At 38.2% G+C, this 15775-nt stretch overlaps 1 protein-coding gene across 2 annotated transcripts; it reads left to right on the top strand.

The window, feature by feature from the left end:
• Window positions 1–465: 465 nt before the first annotated feature.
• si:ch211-278j3.3 (E3 ubiquitin-protein ligase RNF19A) lies at window positions 466–15186 on the top strand. Of its 2 annotated transcripts, none has more exons than XM_057353100.1 (10): window positions 466–566; window positions 2662–3018; window positions 3331–3797; window positions 5362–5564; window positions 5664–5811; window positions 8233–8395; window positions 9265–9379; window positions 11590–11721; window positions 12719–12962; window positions 13168–15186. In XM_057353100.1, exons 2-10 carry the CDS (start codon window positions 2860–2862, stop codon window positions 13361–13363), a joined length of 1827 nt encoding a protein of 608 aa, XP_057209083.1. In that variant the 5' UTR covers window positions 466–566; window positions 2662–2859; the 3' UTR covers window positions 13364–15186. The 2 variants fall into 2 exon arrangements, with proteins under 2 accessions (XP_057209083.1, XP_057209082.1); XM_057353099.1 differs by having other exon boundaries at window positions 468–566; window positions 12698–12962.
• Window positions 15187–15775: the final 589 nt, after the last annotated feature.

A 15775-nucleotide genomic window follows, 5' to 3' on the forward strand; every position in this document is an offset into this window, starting at 1 on the left:
GTAGTATATGTTACAGTTGTTGGCCACCGTGACCGTACCCCGTGGAGGTCTACGTAATACAATGCAGTCGTCTACATAATCCTAATTATACGTATTTCTTATATAATAAAGTATTGTATGGTTATATAATTACAAAATAGCGGTATCTCTTTAAAAAAAAAACATGTCTATATGTCATACAATCACATTGGCATAATTTAGTAGCTGTCAGTCAAGTCGGATGCACGACTGCATTTACATTTACTAAATGAACAGAATATGATTTCTACGTCATTTCATCAATTCAGATCACTGCAGTACATCCATCACTCCCGCAGGCCATCACAACCTCTGAAACAGATTGTGCTGAGAAGGAAACCTCAAGGTTTAGGGGGATATCCTCGCCAACGTCATACGGCGCCTCTCGGACCACAGGGTCCAGAAAAACGCGAGAAACGCTTAAAACCAAGGCGACGTTTTACAGCAGTGGGAGGAGCCACGGGAGCCTGTGTCCTCGACCGCTCAGTGGGAGGAGTCAACTGATGGCGCTTCTGCTGAGCTGCAATAAGATAACGCACTAAGCGGAGGTAAGAGACCGATTTCATAAAATTATTGCGCGCTGTCTTTTGGTGAGAGGATGGTTTTATTTTGTTGTGAAAGCATATCGTAAGCTGCATTTAACCATAAAAGTATTGTATTTCGTTTGGATGGGTTGCAACACGTAATAACCTTGCCACTCCCTGCAGTGTTGCAGTGCCCTGGTCAGACCCTCTGATTAGTTACTAAAAAATCTGTTTATAGACAAGAAATTGTAATGAATTAAATTATAAGAAAGTACGAGCACATCGAGAGGTGATTGAGGTGATGGAGGGGATGGTGTTTCTGTAGGGGATGGTGTCGGTGGGATTTAAAGGTCCGCACAGCCTGTTACTGTATCATTAAAGTAATAGTTGGTGAAAATGTTGTAAGTCATTACAGATGCGCTCTTGGCCAGAACGTGGAGGTGTGTCCTCATCAAACGTCAAAAACGCCATTGGCTCGATGTTGCCCTGTCGAGAGTTATCAGGGCATCAATGGGCTCCCTTCACCTTCCTGAAGAGACTGATAACATTGTAAACCATCCTATTTATAACATTGCATTAGCCTTTCATATTTTTGGTTTGCAAAGCTGTTGACAAAAACTTTGCTTATTGTGGTTAAACATGAAAGCTGTTGAGCGTACAAGCAGGAACAGTCCAGGCAACAAAGAGGAAAAACCCATAAAAGCCTGTCAATGAGACCTTAGCCACAAGATTTTTACTCTATGGCCAAAAAGCCATAAAACACATTAAAGCTCTGTCATCATTGAGCCCCACTGCAATAGATCTCATCATCTCTTGTGTTCTCTGTGATATATTTGATATAATCTTGTTTTGTTTATGATATAATTGTGTAGCCTTTACATGATGTGGATTGTGTTTTTGTGTCCATAATTTTGATATTATTTACATTTTCATTTGGCAGACATATGATCTATATTCTGAAATCGTTTTTGTTTTGATGAGTGGTGGTCAAATTTAAGAAATTCACCCTAAAGTTTATTTAATAATTGTATAACTGCTGATGTTTTTAGGCCAACATATAATATTTGTAAATATTGTTCCCTAATATTATTTGATACACGTATTATTAATGCTCATTTTTAGATGGTCTTTCTACATATTTATTGAGAACAGGGGTTTAATATGTATTTCTCTATTTACCAATTGTAAACAATGTCAGGATGTATTTATCTTAGGAGGAAAGAGTTAGGAATGTTGTTGTTTTACTGTGAGACCCAATACCACAAGAAGATGCTGTATACTATTTATTGGGGGAGTCATATAGTGGAAAGGAAAGTCTTTTCAGTCATTGATTTTCCCCTCAGTCCTCATTCTTTTGTTCGAATGACCATATAACATTAAGCACTACATCTTTAAATGGCTTCATAGGCTATTTTACCTAATTACATTTGCATAGTAAAAGGCTGACTATGATTCAATGCAACACCACGTCTGAATATTTTCAATCAGCAAAACTTTTTTGTAAATCTCTAAAAGATTGATTGATTTATTTAGAGATTTTTTTCATATTATTAAGTCATTTTATGTCATATTTTATATATAGCAAAATAATTGTATCAACAAGATGGGCAATGAGTTCAGATTTTTCAATGTCTGTTCAGTTTTAGTTGCTGAACATGATGTTCCTTGGCAATACTAATAACTAATGTCTGGCATCTGGAAGCAGAATCTAGCAGAGTATATCTAGCTGTATTTAGCTTCTTTTGAAGGTTAGCATTAACAATTGAAAATAAAACCCCATGCCGCACAGCTTAGACTATGCATTCTTTTCTATAAAAATTATCATTTGGACTCTGGAGTGGAGAATATTTTCCCTAACTTGTCTATCTCTCTCTCATGTTAATATGACAGTCAGTAACAGTAATAAAGCATCACCACATGATACATTATCAAGCAAGTTTAAAGTTGTCTCTATGCTGTATGTTGTTAGGTGTTTAAAACATATAGCTACTCAAATATATATATTTAACCACTCTTAGAAAAGAGCATTATGAAAACTGTAGTTTGCATGCTTGTTATCTATGTTCGCATATGTCCGGTAAGAGATCTTACTTTAACAATGAGTGTCATGTATTTTCAGGTATGAAAATTTATTCAGATAAATGAGGAACTTTCTGGACTTTACATGAGAAGTGAACAATGACATTGATCAAGGAGTGCTGTTGTGAACCACTTTCCAGCGTCCTCACTATGGTCTCTTGGCCAATATTCAGTGTCACTCCTTAAAGAGACATAACACAGAGACAAAAGGGACCGACTCGCTGATCAGCTCCATAAAATGAAGAGACCCAAGCAGCAGTCGCAGTCTCTCAGTTTTCTCAACTTCTTCAGCCGCAAGCCCAAATCTGACCCCAAGATTGAGAAGCCATCTGGTACTTTAAACAAGGACGAGGTGGCCATCACTCTTACACCCAATGAGCATGAGCATGTGGAAAAAGTAAGATGGACATTTCTTGAACATTTATTCTCTCACCCCTGTAAAAAAGCAAATGAGTTTCAATTCAGTCCCTGCTGTCGCCTCAAATAAACTGAAGTGGTGTGTGGCTGTAATCGAAGGCTGTAATGGTTAATGTTACCAGTAGACACTTTGTCATGTCAATTCCCTTCCCCCCACACCAGTTTTTTATTTAATTAGGTTTATTCCGAGTGTCTCCATTCTTCTGTTGCCAAGATACAGAGTGCTTAGGTCATGCCATTTTCTCATTTGCCACATCTCACATTTACACGTTATGCATCTGTTTCCTCTCAGGACCAGGCTCGCAGTGAAAGGGGCATTGGTGGAGAGGCCGGTGGGGATAGAGGAGATCTTGGGAAGGTTGAAGAAGCCGGAGTAGGAGATGGCGGGCAAGGTGCTGAGTGTGGGAGCAGTGGTTCAATGGGGGTACTGTCCTTATCCTCCTCAAGTCAAGAACAGCTACTCGAGCACCTGGTCGAGTGCCCGCTCTGCCTGCTCAGTCAACCTCGCGGCCACTTCCCTCGTCTGTCCTCCTGCCAGCACCGAGCCTGCACCGATTGCTTACGGCAGTACCTACGCATCGAGATCTCAGAGAGCCGCGTGGGCATCGCCTGCCCGCAGTGCCCTGAAACTCTGGCGCTGCCTGACGTCCGTGCCATCCTGGATGACGGTGCTTTGCTGGAGCGTTTCGAAGAGTTCCAGCTGCGCCGCTTTCTGGCAGCTGACCCAGACACGCGCTGGTGCCCGGCACCAGACTGCAGGTTAGCACTGAAATGAAACCATATATCCGCCTTTAGAGTAACAGGTATCACCAAGGTTTTATTTACTTCTGTGCAACACACAAGCGTGGCTTAACATAAGTGGGGGACACCTAATATATCACAATAGAAATGAAAACTTTAATTTTGTCCCCACCAGTTCAGACTGGGACCAGCTATTGCTTGACAAAACTTTTTAATTCCATTCCTGCTGTCGTCAGGATTATTCTAAATGCAACATCTGTGTAAAAGACGGCTTGGAACTAAACCTTCCAGGACATGGCCCTCCAGGACCGAAATTGAGTTTAAATCATGTGAATCCAGCTGGTTTAAGCTGGATTTTCCAGCAGGGCTTTATTGGTGTTGCCTATTCAGTAAGCATGACGTGTGAAACAGCATAAAATGATGGAGGTGGGGGGAAGTTCAGTGACTCATTCTGTTCTGTGGTGCATTATGTATGGTTCTGAAAGCAAGCGTCAGGTTTCGTCACGGTAACTGGATCGCGGTAGTGATGGGAAGCCGTAGTTGATTGGCGGGATGTTTGCCGTGTCTTGTCAACATGGGGCTGTATTAGGTATCCCCTGCAGTGACGCCACATGAGGCCCGAGAGCATCCTCTGTCTTTACTACTGTGACTGATGAGAGGAGAACAGCACTGGATTCATCATTGATTGATGAAACTTCTAGACGGTGGCATATGTTCACACATCAGATTATATCTAAAATATTGATAAACACAAACAGAACAATTGGTATTCATCACTGAACTGCGTGCGAACAAAGGAATTATGTCATTTATTCGTTCGCACTAACATTTTGTTCTAAATTCAATTATATAGTTTAAAACAAGCAACAAAAACAAAGTAAACAAAGTTCTTGTCGTGTAACCCCATTCAGGCATAGAGTTCACTACAGTAGTACATTACAGTACAGTATCTATTGAAAAATGCTTACTGTCCATCTCTTGATAAATATGTGTAAAAAGTTCATGGATATTGTTTTACAACACAAAATGATGAAAGCATGAAAGAGTTATATAATATTTAAAAATGTGTATGATAATATGTATATATATATATCATATATAAGACATATGATACAATTATTAAATAAAATAATTATTTAATATCTAATGGGTTTTTGTTATACCTAGATTAATATCTAACATACTGTAGATTTATATCTATATAGATTCATATGTAATTGTTTTTGTTAATTTATAGATTATTTAATAACTGTACATATTTCTTTAATATATTTTTATAGTAACAAAAATAATGTGCATTATAGCTTGAACTGTGATAGGATCTGCTTGTCACAGTGTCTATTGTATTTTAACTTTTGTTAAAAATCGCACACATGGCTTTACTCAACGATCTTGCAGATTTGTGCTTATTCGTGTATTATGTTAATTGTCAAATGCAGAGCTTATTTAGAATATTTGAAGTTCCATATTTTTGCATGAGAACCAAAACATAAATATAAATGAGACACAATTGTGTCCTTGTTTATAAATAAAACATTCTTTTGCAGTATTCTCATTTTATGTTGTATATGTTATTCAATAGCTATGCTGTGATAGCCAACGGCTGTGCCGAATGCCCCAAGCTAAGCTGTGGTCGGGAAGGTTGTGATACCGAGTTCTGCTACCACTGCCGGCAACTGTGGCATCCAGACCAAACTTGTGACCAAGCCAGACGTCAGCGTGCCCGGCACACGTTAGGGGCCAATGATATTTCCACACTTTACGTATTCAACGAGGAACCAGGAGGTATGGCACAAATATTGGTCTGAGTAATAGTGTCTCACCCAAGATATGTTTGATATACCTGAGCACCTCCCCTGATGGTTTGTATGGTCTCTGGTAAAGATGCAGAGGAGATCAAGCCCTGTCCCCGCTGTGGTGCCTATATCATGAAGACTAATGATGGCAGCTGCAATAGGATGAATTGTACAGTGTGTGCCTGTCAGTTCTGTTGGCTATGTATGCAGGAGATCACGGACGTGCACTACCTCAGGTACACGCACACATGCACACCCACACATAGTCATCACATTACAGTGAGAGTAGTCTCGCATCACCAGACACCAGACCTTCGACTAATGGCATAAAGTCTAGTCCACACTGCACCTGATTTTGGCATAGAACTGCCCACTTAGACTGGAAGAGACTGTCTGATCAAAATTGTAAAAAAATGTAAAGTGACCAACCACAGTTCATTAAGGAACACACAAGAAATGGAATATACAGTTTTGATTTTGTATTTCTAATTGTTTAAGTGCCTTAAACAAGATTTGATTGGATTAACTTCGCAAACGTTGCCAAATCTAGTAAATAGTCTTTGAAAGGTGCACACTGTATCAATGTTGGTATCTTGTAAACTTTGTTTCCAGGCAGACTGCATAATGTTATTACTGAAATTTATGTAAAGCCAGCCAATCAGATTGCGAGATCCAGATTTTCAGATACTGTTTGCTTACTATTTTAGTGTGTAGCATGCAACAGATGGGCACTAAATGACCTGTGCTTCATCTGAGGTTAAGACTACAGTAAAAAAACGTACTGTTGTGAAATCTATCTGTATTTCGTTGCTGTATTTCTGAAACCTTGGATGTTCAGATTCGCTGTTTTTCAGGGAATGGAAAAAACACTGTTCTTTTTGTGTTGTCAAAGTTGACAAGCACTTTTAATAGTAAAGTTAAGTTTATCTATATACTGTAGCTCTTTTTATTTTTACAATGTTGCATGTTTCATAGCATCTTCCTATGAAACAAAGAGGAAAATTAGTGTAAAGAGTACAAACAGAGAGGACAATCCTAATTAAAGCCATGTTAATGGAATTTGCAGAAGTTAATCTAATATCAGCAGTCTCCCAGTGAGCAAGCCAAGATGGCAACGGTGGCAAAGAACAAAAACTCCAAGGATTAATAAATGGAGGAAAAAACCTCGGGAGAAACCAGACTCAGCCGGGAGGGCCAGTTCTCCTCTGACGCATTTCAGATGCAGTCAGTGACTTTTGAGTGATAGTTACTGAGTGAATGTTTATGATTAAAAGGGAGTAAATAAGTACATTTTTATGATTAACAGGGAGAGCCTATTAGTAGTGATTTATTTAATTTACATTTGTTTTTAAACTGGAATACTTTTTATTGGTTAGACATTTGCAAAACCCGGTGACTAAAAAAGTTTATGGCAAAAAATACAAAATTACAAAATATTGAGATCAAAAAGAAAACAGAGATTATAAAATTAACACAACGTATTACACACTCCAATTAACTACTAACATTTAATATTTGTGCAGAATACAGACCACTCTGCCTTTTTCCAACCACAGTGTTATTCTGTTATTAAACCAACCACACGTGGTCACGCTCTGTACAAGCTAAACGGGCAAAACATGTTTTTGCAGTATTAAACAGGCTTGCTTGTTTAGCCTTCTTCGTGAACATTTCCGATGATCAGATTTACTTAATTACACTTACTGTAATTACACAGAGCTTGAAAAAGCTGATCTGTTACAGAGCTCTCACATCTAAAGTGGTGAGAGAGTTTCAGTAAACTATCACCGCACTGATTTCAGATAGATTTTTCCCTTCTTGGGCGGCAGCCAGCACAGACTTTAATCAATTAATCAGTACAAATGTCTGCTCAAGTGCTCATATTTCCATGCAACCCAACCCCCATCATTTGCTAGAAGCAGGTTTTATTAATTTAATGAACACCATATTCTTGCTGGAACTACTTTCATCCTTTTGATGAAAGACTTTGAACTGCTGTGTCTTTGTGTTCCGGTGTGTTCTGGTGATTTGTTACTGAGATATTACCACTAAATTAATTTGATTGATAAGGCATTGTTCACCAATGGGGCATTGTGGTGTGTTTGGGCCTATTCATTTTGTCTTTTTTTATCTGAATGTCATCGGACTGACAGGTCAATGCCAAGACAAGGGCAAATTATTTACCTCATGAACATTTTATTCAGACTAAATGTTATATCCCAAAAATTACCTCAAAATGACTTTCAAGTTCTCGTGATACTTTCCATTGCTGACTTGACACACATAACAAAACCGGCATTGACATTGGCTATAAAGGATTGTAATTCACCCCTGGTTGAGGCTGATCGAGGCTGATATCATTAAATTTGATTCTATTGATCCAATGAGACAGACAATGTGTGTGTCTGGCATTCATTGGCTAATATTTCCTTTTCACTCGTATCTTTAGCTTTAACTCTCATATCACGTACAGGCACAGCTGTGTAAAGAGGCTTGCGAGAGTGAGATCAATTGAAAAAGCAGATATAGAACAGGGTGTAACTGCTGTGACTGGCTTAACCCAAGATGTATCTCTTTTATGTCTGTTGTTTTTCTGTCTGATGGCTGTAAAGTCCTGTTTTTAGGTTCTTATTCTTACCTTGTCTTTCACCTTGTAGTCCCTCAGGCTGCACTTTCTGGGGAAAGAAGCCGTGGTCGCAGACCCGAAAGGTTTTGTGGCAGGTCGGCATGCTGCTTGGGGCTCCGGTGGTGATCTCACTAATAGCAGGCATTGCAATACCGGTCATCATTGTGGGCATCCCGATATATATGGGTCGCAAGGTAAAGAACTAAACGTGTTTTATGGTACAATTAAAAACAAAGCACACAACAACACAGTTGCCTTGATTTATAGTTAACCCAAAAAAATTCGGTCATCACTCTCTCACCGAACAATGGCGGTACCTATTCACATCTCTTGTATGGACACAAAACCAATGCAAGTGAATGGGTATGGTTAGCAACATTCCTCAAAATATGTTCTTTTGTGTTTCGCAGAAGAAAGTCATACAGGTATAAAATGACAAGAGGGTGAAATGATGACAGAATTTTCATTTATGGGTGAACTATCCCTTTAAGTCCGTTACTAGTACAGTATGTGGCAAATGCCTTCAGGGCGACGTCATTCGGTCTTTGAGTGTTTGCTTGGCATAACTCAAACTACTCCAACCTATCTGTCGTCTTTGTGGTATAATGGATCTGGTGACCATTTAATAGCTCTGCGTTTTTTAAAAGACAAGGTCACGTCCCTGTGTGTATGCTTATCAGAAAAGTGCTGCTCAATGCATATATGTAAATTTATGTAAATGAACCAGACCCGTCCTCTTCCCACAGCAGGTAAACGTGATAGAAACTTTAGTACAGCACATACAGAGCCTTTTGAGTGCCCTTAGAGGTCATTATGGTCGTATGAAATTGTGATATTTGTTTGTAAAGCATTTAGAAAATGTAGTTAAGTAAAAAAAATGATTGTTTCTTTAGCGAAACACAATGGCGGATGTTAAGCAAAATGTTAGTGATGGACAGCCTCAGTCACTATCCAGTGTCAACATTCTTCAAATACTCTTCTTGTGTTTCACAGACAAAAGTAAGTACAGTTATTTCAATTTTGAATGAACTTTCCCTTTAAGTATGTATCTGCTGCTTTTCAGGTCCACGGTCGATGTAAGAAAAACAATATCTCAGGAAGTAAGCATTACTTGACAGTGGCCAGTGGGGTCATGATGTCTGTGTTCGTGTCTCCAGTCATAGCAGCCATTACTGTAGGTAAGAACCTGCTTATGTTCTTGTTTATTGAAAGTAACATGACATTTAATGAGAAAATAGAGGTATATAAAGTGTTTAGTGTTGTGTATTTAATTGATATTTCATTCTTCCGTATGGGCCATTTGGTTTGTGTGTATGTGTGTTTATGTCTCATTCATTTTAAATTTCATCATTTTCTGCCCTCATCTGAATGTTAGCTCAAGGACAGAGCCTTTATTTTACAAACAAAGACAGTTTTGTGTTATGACATGGTATGCGTGTTGAGCTGAACATTACGTTTGTGTACTGATGGAGTCTTAACAATTTAAGCTATAACACAAGTCTGCCTCTCACATATGTGACCCTGGACAACAAAATCAGTCTGATGGGTCAATTTTTCGAAATTGAGATCTTTACATAATCTGAAAGCTGAATAAATAAACTTTCTATAGATATATGAGTTGTTAGATTAGGACAATATCTGGCTGAGATACAACCGTTTAAAACTCAGGAATCTGAGAGCGCAAAAAAATCAGAATATTGAGAAAATTGCCTTTGAAGTTGTTAATCAGTGGCACTGTGGCAGACCATCCACTCACAAAAATAAAGTTTTTATATATTTAAGGTAGGAAATTTACAAAATATCTTCATGGAACATGATCTTTACTTAATATCCTAATGATTTTTGGCATAAAAGAAAAATCGATAATTTTGACCCACACAATGTATTTTTGTCTTTTACTAAAAATGTTCCCGTGCTACTTAAGACTGGTTTTGTGATCCAGGGTCACATATAGGAAAGATTGAAACAGCCTAAACATCCGTAATAACTCCACATGTGCACACAGCTGTTTCATTCATGAACAGTCACACGCAACTGCCCTGATGACTCATCTATCTTCAGCATTTACGCTTCTGTGAAACCTTGAGTGGGGAGGGGAGATTACAGCAGCCGGTTGCTGCTAAAATGTCAGGCTGATCTCCACAGCTTAGCGTGAAGTCCCACACAGTGCGTTCACTGCCCGGTACTCTCCACCAAACCCGAATCTTCTGTTCCCTCTCATCTCCTCTCTGAATAGTCCCGTCTGTTCTACAGCTCTGACCTCTCTTCAGCAGAGCTAGAGAGGGGCCCTGTCCCCTAGAATGCCCCCATCAACAATGCCGCTCTGTTCTTACCCGTAACCAGGAGAATTATGGTCGTTTGTTTACATACATTTTTTGTGGACTGTGTTTGCTGCTTATGGATTTTTACTGCAATTATTTATACATTGCATTACTTTTCCTTTTTCCAAATTATTAAGCTTAAAATAAGGTCACCTAAATACTGGATGTCTTTTCTCCATTCACACATATTGAAATAAATATATTCCTTTACACAAAAAAAGAAAGAATACTTAATATGTGTAGATAATCTAAAAAAATCTATATAATGCAAAGGTAGATTTATGCAACAGGGCTGTTTACTTATCTAACTAAAAAACTGATTTCATATTTCTTAAACTGCATCAAAGCTGTATTGAATGGCAGACTTTGTACACACACCTTATCTTAATCTTATATGTGTTATCATGCAGTCCTCTGCAGAGATTTACGTTTGTTAAATTTTGTTTAATAGTTACAACACTGTACAAAGAATGCAAGATTTTGTGAAACAACTCGTTTAAGTTTAATTTATAAAAAAAAAAACGGTTCAGAAAGATTATCTTCGCTTGCATTAACTTTGACAGACCTACAGTAGTGACCAAAAGTGATGTCCGGGGGGACAAATGAGGAGTACAGGATTGTACAAAATGGACAAAATAGTAAACTTTTTTGTTAGACAAAATGATTGGAAATGTAAGCAACAGTGTATTAGGGAATAGGGGTTTAATTCCAATATACAAAAAATGGAACAAAAAACTCACAAGAAATGAAACATACACTGATTTCAGTTTTCGTTGATCCACTCTTGTTTTTCATTACCGCAGGCATTCTCATGGGCCTTGTCTCAATAAGCTTTGTGCATATGTTGTCATTTTTTATGCATATGTTTCCAGGCCTCCTCAAATTCTTCCCAATGTTTCAGTTTACACTCCAAGCACAATGATGAAACATGCATGGATTTTTTTAAATACATCTTTAAAGAACAAAGGGGTCAACTTTCCAAAGCTGGACATTACTTTTGGCCACTATATTGCATTTATGAATATATTTTTAATTTAATAAAATAACTGTGTTTTCTGTTTTAAAAGGGGTGGGAGTGCCTCTTATGTTGACGTATGTCTACGGGGTAGTGCCCATGTCTTTGTGCCGGAATGGCTGGTGCAGACCACAAAATGAACCCCCAGAAGTACGGAATATACAGCTGGAAGATCTTGCCAATTGTAAGTCCACCTTTAAAAAAAGACAGTGTTTTTCAAATGTTAGGTTATAAGATTAAACTTTATTCACAATATAAACCATATGAGCCATAACAGGATTAAAGGCATAGTTCAAAATTGAAAATTCATTCAACATTTACTCACCTTCATGTTGTTCTAAAACTGTATTAAAATCTTTGTTCTGCGGAACACAAAAGAAGATATTTTAAAGAAAGTGGAAAACTAAACCATTCTGGGGCACCATTATCTACCATAGTACTGTTCCACCTACTATGGCAGTCTGTAGTGCCCCAGATCTGTTTTGTTAAAAACAATCCAAATACATTTCTTTGTGTTCAGCAGAACAATGAAATTTACTCAGGTTTGGAACAACTTGAAGGTGAGTAAATGATGACAGAATTAAAATTTTTAGGTGAACTATCCCTTTAAATTCTGCTTTATTATGATACTGCTAACCTTTACATATGAGTTTGCGTATATGAATATACATGACTGTACATAAAATATATGAATACTGTAGCTGAAAAACATCATAGTAATGTAATATTAAAGTGATACCCCACACAAAAATGAAGATTCTTTCATGAATGAATCACCCTCTTGTTGCTTCAAATCTGTATACCTGTCTTTGTTCGGTTGAACACAAAGAAAGATATTTGGAAGAATGTTAGCAAAAGTAGTACCATAGTAGGAAAAGTTATATTTTATAATAAGATATTTTGAGGAATTTAGGAAAGCAAACAGCTCTGGGGCACCGATGACTTAATTGTAATTTTTAAGTCAACGATGCCCTAGAACTGTCAGTTGCTAACATTCTTTCAAATATCTTTCTCTGTGTTCAAACGAACAAAGACATTTATACAGGTTTGGAACAGCTTGAGGGTGAGTAATTCATGACAGAATTTTCATTTTGGGGTGGATTATCTCTTGTAAGCTCTCAGTTTGGCCTGATCTGATGACATTTAAACTTCTCTTGAAGATCTTCTATTTTCTCATGTAGTCAGTGACCATTGGACCGGCCAGCCCAATCCAGCTCTAACCGAAGGAAGGATACAGGAAGTGAGTGTAAACATTGAGGAAGTGCTGCCGATTCCCAGCACCAGTATGATCCAGTCAGGAGAAAAGGACTCTGTTGAACCACCCAATGACAGACATATTAACAACACTGAGCAGGACGTCCAGTCAGATGAAGTGGATGTAGTAGACGAATGTGCTTACACGAGCACACAGACGTTTGCTCTGAGGTGAGCAAATCTGGCGATTAAAAAACTGCAGAAAGGCATAAACTAAAGGTGTATGTTAGTAGAGATCTGGTATATTGTATATTGATTTCTGAATAACAGTATGAGGGTATTGCAATTTTTTATGGTTTACTGTACAGTCAATATATTGCAATCTTTTACTCATTGTTATGTCCTTGTGTTTATTTTTCTGTTTTGTTTACAACAGGGAAGGGACCAATATCGAGGTCCGTGTGGAGATTGAGGCTCAGCCACGAGGAGGGCGGAAGCCAAGTCTCAGCAGTATTCTGTCTAGCAAGAGCCTGTCTTCAGAATCACTAGGCCAGCCCTGTGAACCTCTATGTGCCTCTCAACAGACAGGGAGCGCAGACCCCTTGCCAGACCCTGAGACGGACAGTGTCTGAGAGACTCCTGTGAACCAACTGCTTTCACCACCCACCTCCACTCCCATGTGCTTCCAGCCTCTGCCTGCTAAACGCGGAGAGTCAGCCATGTGGAAACCAACAGAGAAGAGAGAGAGAGAGCATGGAGATGAAAGTCAAGGGCAGCTGCCAAAACGCCACAGAGGATTAAAGATGATAATAAAACATGAAATGACCAAGCGCATGTTTGTCAACAACTTTGAGGAGTGCTAACCAGTTTTTTACCATAGAAAACATTGGCTATTTGAATGCTGGTCTATTTCATTTCTTTGATTAGCTTTTCTTTTAAGCTACACTTTTCTAAAGCGAATGAAGGCCATATGGTTTATGTCCCCTGACTGTTTCCTACTGAAAAAAAACCCTTAATAATGGATCAATAGCATGGTTTCTATTGCAAGGGTGGTAGTCTGATGTGACATGACTATCAACATGGAAAAATGCAGATACTATTTGGCTGAAGATGAATATGCTTCAAGCTAATGCTAACTTGGAAATAAACATTGTTTCCTAATGGTGTTTATCAGAGGCGTAGCCAGAACTTTTTTTTAGAGGTGGCCAGGAAAAACCCAGTGATTTTATTAGCGTAACCAAAAAATCCTTAGAGACAGAAATTCTTTAACTTCTACTGTAATTTACACCAATTCTTCATTACACATAGTTTGCTGGTCAAAAACAAACACAAAGAACGTAAAGTAAACAATTTATTTGCAATGCTTTCATGTGCTAGCATTATTTTAAAATAATTTGCTAGCTATCATTTGCAGTAAGTAAGAATTTTTTATAGAAAATAAACATTGCAGTACCCCAACTTAAACTTTCGCGAAAATGTAATTAATGAATGAAATCCAGTTAAACAAGACTGATTTTACTGACCTGATCCTTCTGCTCGCGATGAACTTCCATGGTACACAGACAGTACACTGTCATGAAGCGGTTAGCAGCTGTTCAGCTATAGCGCTCAGACTGTTTGAGTCAGTGCGTCAGCGTATGACATCATATAACGCTAGAGCAATGTTCTAGCGTTACTTTCAGTGCATACGCTAAATGATCTGCGCAGCACTCCGTAAAATCCGACATACATCTTAATACTACTTCGCACAACAGAGGTGGCCAGATAGGTGGCCATCCATCATTCAGGCGTAGCCGTGGCCACCCATGGCCACCATGTAGCTACACCCCTGGTGTTCATTCATTTGAAGGATCCAAGTTGTTGTTGCATTTTCATGAAGAAGAAGCAAAATTTGTGGGATTTGGGTTTAAATTGAGAGCCCAGCGTCATGCTGTTAGTAGCCTACTGTGTCTTGAATTTGATCAATTTAGGTCAAAGTTTGTGATCTTTGGGAAGGTAAACATTATAAGGACTGTTTTTAAATGCTGCGTTGAAAGCGAATGAAGCAGTGTCGAATTGTTCTTATTAGTCTTGTTTCTAAAACCACAAGTGTTTACTTTTGGTCTTTATTTCCACAGTAAAGGCATTTGTTTTTCCTTCAGAGTATTTGATGAACCAGGAGTTTAAAAAGCCCAGTAACTAAAGAGATTACTTTATCCCATTCACTGTAGAGACTAGCCAATACCTAAACTGTTTTAAGCTTCTGGTATTAGATAGCCTACTGGCCAGAGCCAACAGTTGAGTAATATAACCTAAACTTTATTTTATGGTGTTTTATGACACTTAGAATTGAATGACCAGAAAAAAGCCCAAATTTCAAAATGTAGCTAAATGACTTAGGGGAGGTTTTTTTATGAACCAGATGAACTTGATGCAGATTGGAAACAATGAATGATACAGTACGCCAATAAAAAAAACATTTATATTGAACAGTGGCTATCAAAAAAGTTTTTCATTTTCTGCATTTTCATTCCATCTTATAACAACATCGAATCCATGATATAATGTTATATTGTACCCAGAAAATGAAAAATCTGTCATCATTTACTTACCTGAACACACAGGAAGAAATTTGGAAGAACGTAAGATCTCACCCACCATTTACTGCCATAGTAGGGAAAATAAATACTATGGGAGTCAATGGGGGGGTGAGATTTGACATTCTTCCAGACATCCTCCTGTGTGTTCGGCAGAACAAAGAAATTTATACAGGTTTGGAACAATCTGAGGGTAAGTAAATGATGACAGAATTTTCATTTTTGGGTGAAGTATCCCTTTAATTTCCATAAAGTGTAACAGTAAAAGGCCGACAGAGGGCGCTAGAGTTGGGCGCAAACACACAGTTTCTGACTAGCCTACTGCTGCATGCATCCCGAGCACCATTTCAAGAACAAACAGGTAAAAATGAACTATACCATAAGTTTACCACTGCCCATAACTATAGTTTAACTATGAAATTTGTAGTTAAACGTAGCAAATGGTCTTATACAAATTTCATTAATCAG

The sequence above is a fragment of the Triplophysa rosa genome, linkage group LG15 (genome assembly GCF_024868665.1).
Source record: "Triplophysa rosa linkage group LG15, Trosa_1v2, whole genome shotgun sequence".
NCBI lineage: Eukaryota > Metazoa > Chordata > Actinopteri > Cypriniformes > Nemacheilidae > Triplophysa > Triplophysa rosa.

What these genes read in the sequence shown, in the direction of transcription:
- si:ch211-278j3.3 (XM_057353099.1), top strand. Translation starts at nt 2,860, where the DNA reads ATGAAGAGACCCAAGCAGCAGTCGCAGTCTCTCAGTTTTCTCAACTTC. An exon ending in ACGGACGTGCACTACCTCAG is followed by an intron (nt 5,812 to 8,232) that starts GTACACGCACAC and finishes TTCACCTTGTAG; the next exon opens with TCCCTCAGGCTGCACTTTCT. An exon ending in CGATATATATGGGTCGCAAG is followed by an intron (nt 8,396 to 9,264) that starts GTAAAGAACTAA and finishes GCTGCTTTTCAG; the next exon opens with GTCCACGGTCGATGTAAGAA.